Below are 15,406 nucleotides of genomic sequence, written 5' to 3' on the forward strand. Positions count from 1 at the left end.
TTAATCTATATAACACTGAAGAAAATACCCAAGAAGACCTAACTGCTCCCCACAGTAAGAAGTATGTATAAGCATCAAGGCTTCCTTGCTGAGCAGCAAATCCCAGCCAAGATAAAGATGAGAAACAGGCTAAAGTTCCTAGTTCTTTGGGGAACAGTTTTGCAGCATCAAGAGATTCGGGCCATGGCTTGGTGTTTCAGGCCAAAAGAAAGTTGAAGGTAGTTCAGGCCAGAGGTTAGCAAATCTTTTCTGTAAAAGGCTAGAAAGTAACTTTTTTAGCCTTTGCTGGCCACTGTTCAGTCTCTATCTTGCATTATCCCATTCTTTTTACCTCTTAAAAATGTAAAAACATTCATATCTCAGGCACTCCTGCAGGGCAAATGCCTATGGGCCTCAGTATGCTGCCACCTGTTCTTCACTGTAAAAATCACTGGTTGGGAATATAAATGTTCAACAGCCCCAGTAAATACATAACTATACCCAAGGAGACTGACTGTGTCCCCATGTCCATCATGTTTTTGCACTGCATGCCCTGAGAGTTATTTCATTGACATCAACCACAGAACACTCATCTAACTTCAGTTTTCCTGGTCTAAGATCATGAGAGATCATCTTCCTCCAATAAAACCAGAGCCCAGACAAAAGGATAGTCCTCAGCCTCAGAAACCCCATAAGGATCTCTTATCCCACCTCCCACTGGCATTCAGGCTCACCGGGAATCATCAACTTCTTGGCATATCAGGTCTCTAGCCAGTGCATCCCAAATGGGTTACATGTGAGTAGAGTATGGATTCCCCTTTGTCCTGGAAGCCAGGCCTCTACTCCACGTGCACAGTATACTTTCCTCCTCTGTGTGCCATGTGAAAAGGGCTAGGGAAGATGGGGACTGTGACTGTCTTCTCAGGGTGATTTTTAAATGACTTTCAAGTCGTTTTGACCACAAACATTTATCCATTCAGCAAACATACAGTGAATACCTACTACATGCCAGACTCTGTGCTGGGCGCGGGTGCTACAGAGAGGAATAAGCAATGCTCCCTCCACAGAGAATTCTGAGTGCAGGACAGGGACAAGTTCACCAACAGTCACAGCAAAGTTAACTGCTCTGACAGCCATGCTACCAGGTGTCACGGGGAATGAGACAGGAAAGCTAACTAAAGTTCAGTCCCAGCTCTAGAAGGAAGAAGGTGGATGCTGCATCCTGGGGTGCTGCATGAGAGGGCAGAGCGGAAAGGGAGGGCAAAGAGGAAAGAGGCCAGCAGGGGAAATGGGGTCCAGAGGAAAGACAGGAGCAAAACTACCGGCATGTTGGTCTACTGGTTTTGCTGTCTGGTTTTTCTCACTCTACAGTCACAAGTTCTGCATGTTTGGGTCAATCCTATAAGAACCAAGCACAAGTCCCTATGCCGTTCTGAAGGCGTTATATACTCCTGAAAAGCCATATTTTAATCCTGATCCAATCTTGTGGGAACAACCATTTCTTTTAATCAGTATACAGCACTGCAGGCTGGAAACTTGATTAGATTATCTCCACAGAGGTGTGGCTCCACCTATTCCAGGTAGGTCTTGAGTAGCTTACTGGAAGCCTTGAAAAGAGGAAACATTTTGGAGAAAGAGCCTAGAGAAACGATAGAAGCAACAGAGTCAACAGAGGGAAGGCTGACAGAAAAAACAAGAGCCTTCAGAAACGACAGATGCCTCAGAGCCAACAGAGACTGCATAGCAGAGCTGACACAGATGTGGACACGTGGAGAACAGAGACACCGACGTCTGGAGATGCTTGGAGCCCAGCAGATGTCACAAGAGATGTTAAGCAAGCCAGAACCTGGAAAGGCAGACGCCAGCCATTTGACTACCCAGCTGACAAAGGTGTCCCTAACCCATGGACCTTCCTTGAATTAAGATAACCTCTTATTACCTTAATTTGGGCATTTTCATTGCCTTAGACCTATAAACTTGTAACTTATTAAATTTCCCTTTTTAAAAGTCAATCCAGTTCTGGGTATATCGTATTCCGGCAGCTTGCAAACTAACAGAGTCCCCTTGTCAATCTCTCACCTGGACGTCTGGACTGTGATTCAGAAGATCCAGGAATGGAGCGAGCGCGTATGTGTCTGGCTCTGCGGAAACGCCTTCCCACTGCCTGTGCCTCATGTACACAGCTCTAGTGTTCACAGTGCACCACGCCCATAGCAAGGCACTGTAGTTAAAGACGCTTTCAATGGCCTCAGAAAAGAGAGGCTGCAGGGAAGAGAAAAAGTCTCTGTAGGAAGTAAAGATCTCCTGAACATGGGTTCTCTGCTCTTGGGCCTTTGCTCTTAAAGGTTTGGGAAGAAGTTTCACCACTTTTGGTTCCAAACACACAGGGCAGGTGTAAGCTTTTGGTAAAATCTCCAGGTACGGCTTCCAGAGAGACTTGTCCCCAGCATGCTTTTCTGAAACTAAAAAGGTGCACAGAGCCAGGAGAGGGGGCAGAGGAGGCTTCCACCTTTGAAAATTAAAAGCAGGTTTAAAGGAATTACTTTTATTCAAAACAAACCCAATAATAATACATAATAATCAATCAATCAATAATAAGACAATAAGCTAAACATATAGGTAACCTATTGGTCTGTTCTGCCACCAGAGGGACTGTGCTCAAACTGTCAACACACTCTAGCTTTACTTAATGGACCCATCAAAGTTTCTTCCTTCCTCAAGCGTTCCCTCTCTTGGGTACATGCTAATCTAAGTGCTCTGAGCAAGTCAAATTTAGGAGTGAGAAGAACTGACTCACAAGACCAAGCTCCATATTTGTTTGCAAGAGATTTCTTTTTGCAAACAACCTCTTTGCTTCCAACTAGACTCTCTAATCCTAAAGTTTTTGGTGCAAACCCATTTGAATCACTTGGATAAGGATGGAAAAATCAGCAGAAAGAACCTAGATCTGCACCATCCAATGCACTAGCCATTCACTACATGTGACTATTGAAACTAAAATTTTAATTACTTAAATTATATTTAAAATTCAATCCCTCAATCACATAAGCCACACTTTAAGTGCTCAAGAGTCATATATGGCAATAGCTACTATATTGGACAATGAAGAATTGAACATTCCATGACTGCAGAAAATTCTATTGGATAGCCTAAACCACACCATGAATATGCTCAAAAGCCTGGAACAGTTCTAAAGCTTTTATTTCCAAACTTACTGTGCTCTCTTTCAATTATATATTGCAGCATTTGTTTGCATGGCTGCCAAAAGTAGCTCATGTTTAATGAAAGTGTTTAGATTTCTAGACTGCCAAACATTCGACTTGGTATTTTCTAATGAAACATAAAATGTCAATTCTAAGAGCAGTCTTCCCTCTATACTCAGGCCTATAAAGATACTACAGCCCTCTTATAAAAATATACAAGGGTGCCGGAGACCTGCATTTGAGTCCCGGTGCCTGCCCATGCAGGGAAAAAAAAAATACACACACACACACACACAAACCAGGGGTAAAAAAAAAAAAAGGGTAGTATTTATATGGGGGCAAAATCTATACAATATCTCAACATTCAAAATTTAGAAATCCCCTCTGCTGAGGATCTCACTCCCTCTGTCTTCATAAAGCCCCACGAAACAAAGGCCCACCATAACATGTGGGAGAAAATAGTTCTCAACTGCCACTCTGCCCTCCTTTCTTCTATGCTAAACAAGACTTACTCTTTCATAATGGCAAAAGCTTTTCACGATTTAGGAAGAATTTAAGAAAGTACAAATAAAAGTAAAAATAACAGAGTCAGAAATTGGCATTTGTCAGAACCTACTGCTGTGGGAGGGACATGACTACTGTGAGTCAAGGCTCGCTGCCCCTCCTGTCCCATTTCATCTCCACTTCCTAATAAGTGAACGATCAGGATTCAAACCCACATCCCAAGCAGTCTGTTAAAAACCTTAAAAAAACAGCTGACAATGAATAAAGAACAAACTTCATAGAAGAGAGCAATCCTTTCAAATAATCTCCGATCTTGATTCACCGTAGAAAGGGCTGAGTTCTAGTGAACTATGCCTTAGATGACATATTTGTCAATGATAAAGGCTTTGAAAGAGAAGCACTTCCATCACAGGGGTGGGTGTACGGTCACTTACTTAGTAATGTAGGGCCCTAAGTAGCTTTTAATCACCGTGTCCGTGGTAAGCAGGCAACTCTCAGGCAAAGAAATAATCATCTGTCCCACCTTACCAAAAAGAAAGTAAAGAATTTTTATGTCCTGTGAGAATGAGCTTGGTAAAATCATTGATTCCACAATCATTTACTACGAACCCACTACGACCCAACCAGACTGCGAAGAGCCCACAAAGTGCTCACTTCCAACCCTGAATCTGCAGGCTGCTCCAACACCAGGTACTACAACCATAACAAGAATTAGTGGTTAGTTATGTCATTGAAACCCACTTCAGTCAACCTCTCACTTGAAAGGAATGTGAAGACACTTTGACAACTCAAATCAGATTGCTCCTTCACTTTCTTATGCCAGAAAAACAGTACTGCCTACAAGAAACAGGCAGAAACCACCCAAAAAGTCCAATCCAGTGAAATTCAGGTGTACAGTGACTATTCCAGGCTAGTTACATAACCTCTCTCTCTCTGGCCAACTGGAAGAAAGGACAGCTCATCTAGCACAAAAGGATCCAGCTTTACCATCTGAGTTTTTCTCACTAAGATAGAAACATAGAAGGAAAAAACTGAGATGTAAGGTAGCACACCAGAAAGGAATAAATGGCCAAGAAGCCAGATATAAGCCCTGCTTTCATTTTAGCTAGCATCTAAGATAGGTTAAAAATCTCAGCCAATCCAATTGCAGATCTTCTGGGTTCAATTTCTGGTGTCCTCATCTATAAAGCAAGATTAAGCCAGAAGATCACTACAGTCCATGGAGTTCCAACATTTCATGACTTTCTGATTTAAAATAAAAAACACTTAACAAAATGTTCTGTATCTTGATTGGAATTTATATCCCTTTGTCACCAAAACTCATGAAACTATACATTTCACCATATGTAAATTATGTTTCGATTTCTTAAAAGTTTAATTAAAAAGCCACATTTGGCAGTACATGTGAAACAACTGTCAATTACCATTTCATGAGCTAAACGAAAACTACTCAGAGTTATTACTGTATATATGGCTTGTATATTTCTCCTTCCTGACTTGAAGATAAATGTTTCTACTAGAGAATAAAATCAATTACACCTTCCTCAAGAATAAAAAAGTCATTTAAAGATAACACTTTCTAGGCTAGACATATATACATGGCTGGGTTTAAATTAAAAGCACATTAAAGAATTAATTTCTAACTTCACAGAAGATTTTTTTATTAGACGTCCTTTACATATCACAGAAAGAAGTAAAAGGGATCTAGTAAATTGTCCTCATCCCTCATTTAAAGGGGAGGAAAGAAGCCGAGAGGTTTAGGAGGCCAGCTTTGGCTGGACCCCCTATGGCTTACTGAAGGCAATGCCAGGACAGCTCTGAGGCCCCTTCCTACCACAAGCTCAGGGTCCTACTTACCCAACTCTGCCCCATGGCCACTGTACGATGCCACACCATACTGTGAGAGCAGCTCCCCTGGCACATTTAAAATACGCACTGACTTACTAAATTTGCTGTGGCAGAAATAGCTAATTGCCTCCCCCAGTATGCCTTCCCTCTTCCTCCTCACTAAAGGAATCCTCCTTGGAGGGCACAGTGCCCAGGAGGGGACAGCACAGGCCCTCCTCACAGCTAGCTGTGGCCAAGTACCTGACTGCTGGCTGATGTGATGCAGGCCAAAATTTCCTTAGCAGGAGAACACCTGCCCTTCTTCACCCCCTTGCTCCATCCTGCTACTGATACTCCAGGCTCCCCTGAACTCAAGGGTGTGGGGCTCCCTCTAGGGAGTGGACAATGAGCAGGAGGGAGTTTGGGCTTCCACTGGCTGCGGAACCACTACAGCAGCCCAGGTCTGCCTGGGTTTCTTTTACATAAGAATAAAATAAACTTCCATTCTGCTTCAGCACTGTTTACTTTGGGTTTGTCTCATATCCAGTGAAAGTTAAACCTAACTGATAGAAGTATCTTCAAACATATCCATTAGCTAAATAAGAAATGCTGGTGTTTCTAACTTATTTGATTTGAATTACAAAAACAAAGCAGCAAAGTCTACAGTGAGTTTCAAGGATGAAAGAGAAGTTCTGACCTGCAGGGATGTTTTACTCATCAGCCCTCTTCCTGTACCTGGGAAGGCAAAGATAGAAAAAGGTAAATCCTACTATATCATCAAGGTCCTAGAAATGCCATTTAGAATAAAAATTGTGAATGAACATCAAAAATACTCAGAGCTGAAGCTGGTTTTCTCTCACCCTTTGACCTGCAGGGGAAACAGGGTATCAAGAATAGACACCTGCTATTCTGGAAAATGCTACCCTCTCCTTATGGGTTTATAATCCTTGTGGGACAAAGTAAGCTGCAGAATCAGGGCCCACAGACCACCATCGACTTTATGTAGACCTTTCCTGGGACTCTCACCAGAACCTTCAAACTGGGACTCATTCCCCAGGGATTGCCTATCTGGGCTGGGGGGCCAATTCCTAACTCCCAACCAGCCTAATGTCACAGGCTGAGCCCTCAGGCTACCTTTACCCACTTTCAAACCCACCCAAGAATGGCCCAAGAATGACCTTGAGAACCCTTTTGTTGGCTGACCAGGAAGTCCCACTCTGTGTTCTAGAAAGCCTATGGACTGCATCCTCCCCTCTCCAACCAGGTAGCCCATAAGATATCCTCTCCTTGACCTGGCTGAGTTGCTTCCTGCAAGCCAAGGCTCTGGTGGGAGCACAGTCACCACAGTAACCTCATCAGCTGCACTAACTCCCCACCAGCTTCCTGAAGTTTAACCCTCCATGCCTAAGGCAATCCTCCTGGAACCACAGATGGAGTCTAAAAGGATGTCCAGATGACAACTTTTCCAGCAGGCATCAGTACATGACTATATAAGGCTTAGAATTAAAAGTATGAAATCTTTTCAAATTCACAATTCTCAACCTTTTTTCCTTTCGGCTGGGAATACAATTCAGCAAAAATCAATACCCGCATGACTATTGGGGAGCTCCCGGTTCAAGGCAGGAATTTCTGCCTCAAATTCTGAATGAGCGGTCTCTGAGTTGGGCTTGACGTACCTTAACTCTCATCTCCACACCCACAAGCAAACCATCTGCTCAGACAAAGGATTTTGGTTTTAAGAACTTATTTTATTTAATCTGAGTACCCACGGTGAAGTTAAGCATCTTTATGGACCGAAACCATTTCTGGAATCAATTACTAATGACAGGATTTTTTTCCTATAGAGGCATCCTTTAAAAGACACAAGTACTAATTTACATGGAAATTTCTCTCCAGATGTACATACAAACAGAACCTGGCATATGGGATAAGAACTACAAAATAGGGTTCAATATCAAAAACATATCATAGCAATCTGTGCTTACTTCTATTTTTATACTGTATATATTAAACCAGGTAGAAAGGGGCCATTAGGAAATTATAAAAGGAAAGCCTATTATAGACTTCAAATTGCCTTAAAATTTCACTCTCACAAATTCAGCTGGGAGGACTGGATTTGGCCAGTTGTTTTGGAGATGACAGGAGATGCTAAGGTCAGTTTCCAAAGTGTAAATTCAATGAGAGCCTAAAGACTGAATCTCACTTGCCACACCAGATGCTTGCCTTTTGCCTCTCCAAACCAAAATTAATTCCACAGAATTTTGTATATTTTGACCGAATCCCAAAACTGTTTCTCCTACAATAATTCTAAAAATACAGAAAGCACGTAGGGAAGAATCCTTGCCTCCAGACCTATGAAGAGTGAGTTCTGAGCACTGCAAAGTCATTTTCTTTTACCACCTCCCTGAGAATATACAAGAGTTAGGCCCAGGGAGTTTTTCCACTTTTAAAAACAGAAACTCTTTACTACGCCAAATTATAGATAAAGACTACTAATTTTCAGATCATTTAGTTCCATCTAAACCAAATATCAATTCCCGCTTATCATTTTAATCCTATCCTTCCTAGGACAAACTGATGCAGGTGATAAAGACAGGCCTTTGGCATGGTACACTCCTGGCCACCACTTTATCTTGTCTTAAGAAGCACTCCATCCAGTAAATCTAAGCATGTGTTTTTAATTGAAACATACACAAAACAGAAAGCTACACATTCCTTCCATTGTTAGAAAATTATGAGATGCTAACAATTATGTTTCATCACCATAAATTAGGAAAAGCCTTAACAGAAAATGGTTCAAGTCAAGCATTTCAGCCCCAAGTACCATGACTCACGGGGAACAATCTTACACATTAAGTCCCCTAACCCGGCTTGAGGCACAAAAGCTCAACAATTTTCATGAGGAATATTTGAGGAAATTAATTTGTTCCAAGTCAATTACCTAAAGGGATGCTTTAATAATTATTTTCATGGCCAAGGAGAGCATTTGGTGGCATTTGCCTTAAATTTTCTGTTAATGTTCATGGCCGACCCAGTGAGGCAGAACTACAGAGCATCAATTGCACAAATGCGTCTGTGCTGCAGCACCCTCAAACCCTCTGAAGAGCATCTTGGTCCTCCCTGGGCTTCATCTCCCTGGGTCTGAATACCAGGAATACCTGGCTTCTACTGAGCAAACAATTTAGTCTTATACACAGAACACTATGATACAGGTAACTGATCGTATCAATCGTGGGGGCCGCTGGAGAGATGAGTCATTTCCCAACTCACAAATTTCTGACAGGTGTAAAAGATTTCACAATTATGTCTTTTAGGTATATTCTTATGCCCAGCTTCATCTTATATTTCTATCTCACTCCCCTTTTTAAAATTTTTCATTCAAAATTTCACCACTTTGTACTTTATCCCCATAAGTCGCTTTAATTTATTTTCACAGCAAGGTGAAGTATAAACAAATATAATAGCTATAAGGCAGGAAAACTGACATACAAAATCGAAGCCATGCTCCTAGAGAGAACAGAGCCCAACTGCAAGAATCACCCATTCCTATCACCTAACCCATGTGTCTCATGTGAGACAGGTCATGAGAGTTAAATACCAGACTTCACCTGGAAAACAAGCAGGCGTCAAGTTTCTATCTTCAAACTTCTTATCTTTCAGCCACTTCTTAAACTCTATAAATTCAGGTTTGTAACTCTCATTCACTAATCAGGAGGGGAGAAAACAAACAGTGATTAAAATCATTGTAGAAGCACGTCGCTATTTTTTTTTAAATCTTGAATAAACTATCTCAGGCTAACAGTCATGTAATAAAAGGGAAGAAATTTCTTTTAAAACCATTTTTTTTTTCTGATTCTTGAGCTTTGAGAGTTCCTTATGTATTTTGCATGTAAACACTTCATCAGATATGGGATTTACAAATATTTTCTTCTTGTCTAGCTTTTCTTTTCCTCCCTTAACAGTGTATTTTGATCATATGATAGATCAATACAGGCAGGAAAATCACTTGATAAAATCTAAAACCCATTCCTGATTAAAAACTCTCAGCAAATTAGGATAGAAGGGAACTTCCTCAACCTAATAAAGAGCATCTACAAAAACAATAGCTGACATACTGAAAAACTGTGTGTTTTCCCCCGACACTGAGGACAAGACAAAGATGTCCCATCTCCCCACTTCTCTGCAACACTGTACCATCAGCCCCAGCCAGCGTGCAAAGGCAAGAAAAATAAACAAAGGCATCCAATGGGAAAAGGAAAAATAAAACTGTCTTTATTTGCAGAAGAGATGATCATTGTGTAGAAAATCTGATAGAATCTACAAAAGGTTGAAGGACACAAAATCAATATTCAAAAAAATCAATTGTATTTCTATATACTAGCAATAAACAATCAAAAATTGAAATTTCAAAAGAAATACAAACTGCAGTAGCATCAAAATATTGCTGAGAATACTTTTAAAAGACCTAAATAAATGAGGAGATAAACATTTTTTTAAAAGTTCCTGGTTGGACAATTCATGACTGCTAAAATGACAATTCTCCAAAAACTGATCTGTTGATTCAATACACTTCCAATCAGATTTCCAGTAAGTTTTCTTAGGGAAAACTGACACACTTACTCCAAACTCCATATGGAAATGTAAAGGACCAAGAACAGCCCAACCACTTTGAAATGCTGCCTGATTTTAAGACTTATTTAAAAAGCTACAACACGAGTGAATTAACAAAATGTGGTACACACATATGATGGAATATTATGCAGCAGTAAGACGAAATGATGTCCTGAACCACATGACAAGATGGATGAGCCTTGAGGACATAATGCTGAGTGAATTAAGCTAAACACAAAAACACAGATTCTGTATGAGTCCGTTTTTATAACCATGATAAAAGTCAAATCAGATGCTTATAATACAGATCACAGGGGATCTAGAGATATACAGAAGCTTGTGATGGGTCGACAGTTAGCTAATGAGTTTGAACTTAACTGCAAGGTAATAGACACAAGTGAACGATTCACTAGTGGGTCCATAAGTAATATTATCATACTGAAGGTGAACATGATTGAAAGGGGTCGTATAGACTCAAGTGTCCCACCAATTAGCACTACAAATATAAATTCTTGCATGAACTACTGGAAAGGTATAAATCTTGCACAAAGAATGTATAATTTCAGGGTATGGGGGGAAAATGATATTGTGTGCTCTGGGCTATGTTTAACAGGAAAACATCAACAGTATTCGTATCATAGCAATACCAGAGGTACACAATGGGGGGAGGTACAAGAGGTAGGGGATGGTTTGAATTTTCTACTTGGTGAGTGTGTGTTGACTGGTTATCATTTTCTTGAGAACAATGAAATTATCTAAAATTGAGAGTGTTGATGGACTGTTGACTTTGGACATTACATATGAGGCCCTGTAGATAGAGGTGGCTGAAAGATGCACTGACTGAGAAGTAGATTGGTGAATGATGACATACACATATGATCGAATATGGTGCATACAAAAAGGAATGCAGTCATGAGGCATATGACAATGTGAATGAACCTGTGGGAGATTTGGCAAAGCAAAATAAGCCAGAAACAAAAGAGCACATAACAGTTAATCTCATTTAGAAAATCCTTATAAGAAAACTGGGGCCTAGATTGTAAACTCCTGTAGCAGTCACATTTAGTCCGAGTGGTATTGTTATTTCTGGATTTGGAGAGGCTGTTTTATATATGTATATCCTGGTATTTAAAGAAAAGAATGAAGCCAATTGGGTCAGGACTGAGGTAATTCAAAATATAGGGGTAAGGAAGGCATTGCCTATATTTTAAAACTTTACCTACGCTTTGAGACCAAAGCAAGAAAGTTTTATTATGTCCAGAGCCTAGGTTTTCTATAGCACATAATCTAACTCAACCTGTCTGGACAGATCATTTAAACAATCCAAACATAGGAATTTGGATTAATCCTGTATAGTTTAAGGTAATGCCTGGATATATCCCAGAGTATATTAAGCAAATAATCAAAAAGTATTGGCAATATCCTTTAAAGGATGGGGGGCGGAAATTATGAAACTATTAAACTTTGCCACTGGGAAAACCCCAGATATTGTTCCAAACATTAGGGACATCCAAATCAATAGGCCAAGCCCTTGATCTTGAGGTATGTTCTGTGAAGATCATCTATATAGCAGAGAAGCTTAGCCTACCTGTAGGTATGCCTAAGGGTCATCTCTGGAAGACCTCTTTTGTTGCTCAGATGTGGTCCTTCTCTCCTCTAAGCCCAACTCTGCAAGTGAAACTATTGCCCTCCCCCCTACATGAGACATGACATCCAGAGATGAAAGTCTCCCTGGTAGCATGGGAGATGACCCTCAAGGATCATCTTCCTGGCCCTGGCATTGTAGGATCAACAATACCATCCTGACCAAAAGGGGGAAAAGAATCCTAACAAATAAGGTATCAGTGGCTGAGAGAGTTCAAATAGAGTTGAGAAGCTACACTGGAGGTCACTCTTACGGATGCTTCATTAGACACTACTATCTATCATAACTTGTCAAACCCCAACCAAAACCATTCCTGCTAATCCTGAAGAATACCTAGAGCATTATATACAATTCTACAAAGATTCCATATACTAGGGTAACTCTCCAAAACCTACAACCTCCAGATGGGTCCCTGGACCAGATAAGTCCTGAAATGTAAAGGGGCCAGCCCCTCCAGAACATCAACTAGTTCCATCCCCCATCCCATATTATTGACAACCCCTTCCAACATGAAAAAGTTAGAATAGGCATAGCCCAAATACCCCTAAAGAGTGGGAGAAAGATCAAAGGTGATGGTAAGTTATACAGAGAAGGATGGGTTTAACAAATGAGTATGAGTGCTGAATCGTTATACTCATATTTCTTTTAGTCTCTAGTTCCTTAGAACCACTAGAAATAAAAACCTAAAACTGTGGCATTGTAACCCATACCAAACTGATCTGTTCCACAACTAAGTCTTGCAATGTACTCTTGAAATTTATTGCTTTTATGCTTATATGTTATTTAAAGAGAAGGAGAAGTAAAACAGAGAAGATAGGATTTAACAAATGCATAGGACTGCTGAATCATCATAGTGATATTTCTGTTGGTCTCCAGTGTCTTGGAGCAGCAAGAATAAATGAGTAACTGTGGAACTGTAACCCATAACAAATCTTAACATCTGTTCTATAACTAGTTGTTAAGATATACTTGGAAGTTTATTACTTTTTTGTATATATGTTATATTTCACAATTAAAAAAAAGTTTAAAAAAAAAGCTACAATAATCAAGACAAGGTGGTAATGTCATCAAGTTAGACAAAAAAGTTCAGTGGAACAGAATAGAAAGTCAAAAATAGAACCATATATACTAACGACTTATTTTGGACAAAGATACAAAGGCAATTCAGGAGAGAAAGGAGGATCTTTTCAATAAATGTTGCTGTGAAAATTGGATATATGTAATCAAAAATGAACTCATGCATATCTCACATCATATACAAAAATTAACTTAATGGATCACAGACCTAAATGTAAAACCTAAAACTAAGACTTCTAGAAGAAAACATAGGAGAAAATCCTGTGGGTTAGGCCAAGATTTCTTAGATACAACCTCAAAGGCAAGATCCATAAAAGAACAAACTGACAAACTGAACTTCTTATCAAAACTTTAAATTTCTACTCTCTAAAAACTAGTTATGAAAAATTGTTAAGAAAGGAAAATCCAAACTGGAAGAAAATATTTGCATATCACATTTCTAATAAAATGCTTATATTCAGAACATATCAAGACTCAAAACTCAAGAAAAAGAAAACCAACAAACCAACAAAAAACATGGACAAAAGATTTAAACAGACACCTCACCAAAGTAGTGCCTATAAATATGGCAAAAAAGAACATAAAAAGATGTCCAGCACCACTAGTCATTAGGGAAAAGCAAATTAAAACCACAATGAGTTACCACGTCACAGCTACTAGGTGGGTATTACCAAAAAGACAGGAAATAACAAACAATAAGGAGGATATACAGAAACTGGGACTCTCATAAACTGCTGATCGAAACCAAAAAACAATCTGGAAGTTTAGTAAAAAGTTAAGCATACACTACTATATGATCCAGCCACTCCACTCCTAGATATTTACCCATGAGAAATTAAAGCATATGTCTATACAAAAGACTTGTACACAAATGTTCACAGCAGCTTTATTTGTAATAGCCCAAAACAGAAGCTTCCCAAATGTCCATCAACAGGACAAACAAATTGTAGAACATAATTTCAAAACAAAATAGAATAAACTATTGGTATACATAACAACATGAACTTATCTCAAAATCATTATGCTGAATGAAAGAAGCCAGGTTAAAGAAAAGATCATATGCTGTAAAATTCCATTTATATAAAACTGAATAAAATGCAAACTAATCTGTAGTGACGGAGAGCAGATGAGTGGTTGCCTGGTGACAAAAAAGCGAAAGATAAGGCGGGGAGGGAAGATTACAAAAGGAAACGAAGAAATTTGGGGGGGGTGATAGATATGTATATTATCTTGACCATGGTGATACTTTCATAGGTATATATAATTGTCAAAATTTATCAAATTGTACACAATAAACGGTGGTGTTTATTATAATTGTACCTCAAGAAAGTTGTTTAAAAGAAATAGTATGGGAACTCTGCATTTTATGCATGATTTTTCTGTAAACCTACAACTTCTCCAATAAAAAATGCAAATAATATGGCCCAAGATATAAAGCTTCCCAAAATGTTGCTGTTAAATTAGAGAAAAGAGTTTACAGTAAAAACAACTAATGAGTATGGTTTTTGAGCAACTATTACATACCCAGCACTGTGCTAACCACTATGGGGCATCTTTGGCATGTTTTTCACACTCGTCTGATGTGTTTTTCACATTCAAAAGGTTGACCAACTAGTTAGGAAACGATTTCCATGAGAAACAACAGAAAACCACAAGGTCCTTAAGAAAAACAGCCAAGAAGCATGATAGCTATTCAAAGGAAGTAAAGATTTCTGAGGAAGTGAAAGCTTAGCTCAGTTTTGAAGTCTGGGAAAAAACTGGACAAGAAAGAAGAAAGGAAACAGGCGTTCTAGATTGAAGAAGCAATACAGGGAATGGCAAAGAGGTGAAATGGTATGTTTAGGGAACAGTAAACAGAGATTACATCTAGGACATGGAGTTGGGAGCATGGAGCCCTTATAAAGGGCCTCTTGAAAGCCAGGCAGAAGGAGGGGTTCAGGTACCATGCAAAAGGGAATGAGGGGCTGCATGAGTGGTTCAGTGGTAGAATGAGGGAGACAAAGAATCAATTCCCAGCCCCTGCACCCTAAAAAATGGGGGGGGGGGGTGGAAATAAGGATCTCTGAAGGCTCCTAACCACACAAGCCACGTGGAAGCAGTCCTTTAGGAAAGTCAGACTGACTGCAATAAATGGGAAAGCGAGAAGGGAAGAAAAACAAGGGTGTAGGCAAACCACAAAGAGCCAGCGTGTTCCAGGGTACACGCAACAGAATGCAAAGGAAGAAGCTAACCTAAGATGGGCCAGGCGAGATTTAATAAGACAATGGTTGGCTACAGAGGGTTGGTAAAGAAGGACAAAGAGTCAAAAATTACTTCAAGGGTGGTACTGATACACTTGGGATTAACTAGGAGACATGTTTTATTAAAATAACAACTGCATTATGTAGAGCTTTTCAATGGTCAGAAACTTTTATACACAGTATCCTGTTCAGACTGGTTACAGTGAATATGAAATAAATTTATATCCAAACAGTGATAACCTACAGGTGGCTGGAGTTTAGGAAAGAGGTCTGAAACGGAAAACTTCGGATCATCCCCAGACAAGACACAGTTGAAGCAG

General features: G+C 39.7%; 1 protein-coding gene across 11 annotated transcripts in view; it reads right to left on the bottom strand.

Annotated features, from left to right (window-relative positions):
* SETD4 (SET domain containing 4) overlaps positions 1 to 15,406 on the bottom strand; it is a 128,343-nt gene that overhangs the window by 108,175 nt on the left and 4,762 nt on the right. For 10 of the 11 annotated variants that reach the window (XR_013158694.1, XR_013158695.1, XR_013158691.1 and 7 more), the window contains exons 3-6: positions 9,122 to 9,217; positions 6,211 to 6,248; positions 4,121 to 4,209; positions 2,059 to 2,488 (exon numbers count right to left, since the gene is read on the bottom strand). Coding sequence is in view for 6 of the 11 variants with exons in the window: in XM_077118913.1 (XP_076975028.1) it covers positions 2,059 to 2,488; positions 4,121 to 4,209; positions 6,211 to 6,248; positions 9,122 to 9,217 (653 nt within the window). In the remaining 5 variants the exon portion in view is untranslated. The remainder of the gene's footprint in view (positions 1 to 2,058; positions 2,489 to 4,120; positions 4,210 to 6,210; positions 6,249 to 9,121; positions 9,218 to 15,406) is intronic. The other variant, XM_077118916.1, reaches the window with a different exon arrangement.

The sequence above is a fragment of the Tamandua tetradactyla genome, chromosome 10 (genome assembly GCF_023851605.1).
Source record: "Tamandua tetradactyla isolate mTamTet1 chromosome 10, mTamTet1.pri, whole genome shotgun sequence".
NCBI lineage: Eukaryota > Metazoa > Chordata > Mammalia > Pilosa > Myrmecophagidae > Tamandua > Tamandua tetradactyla.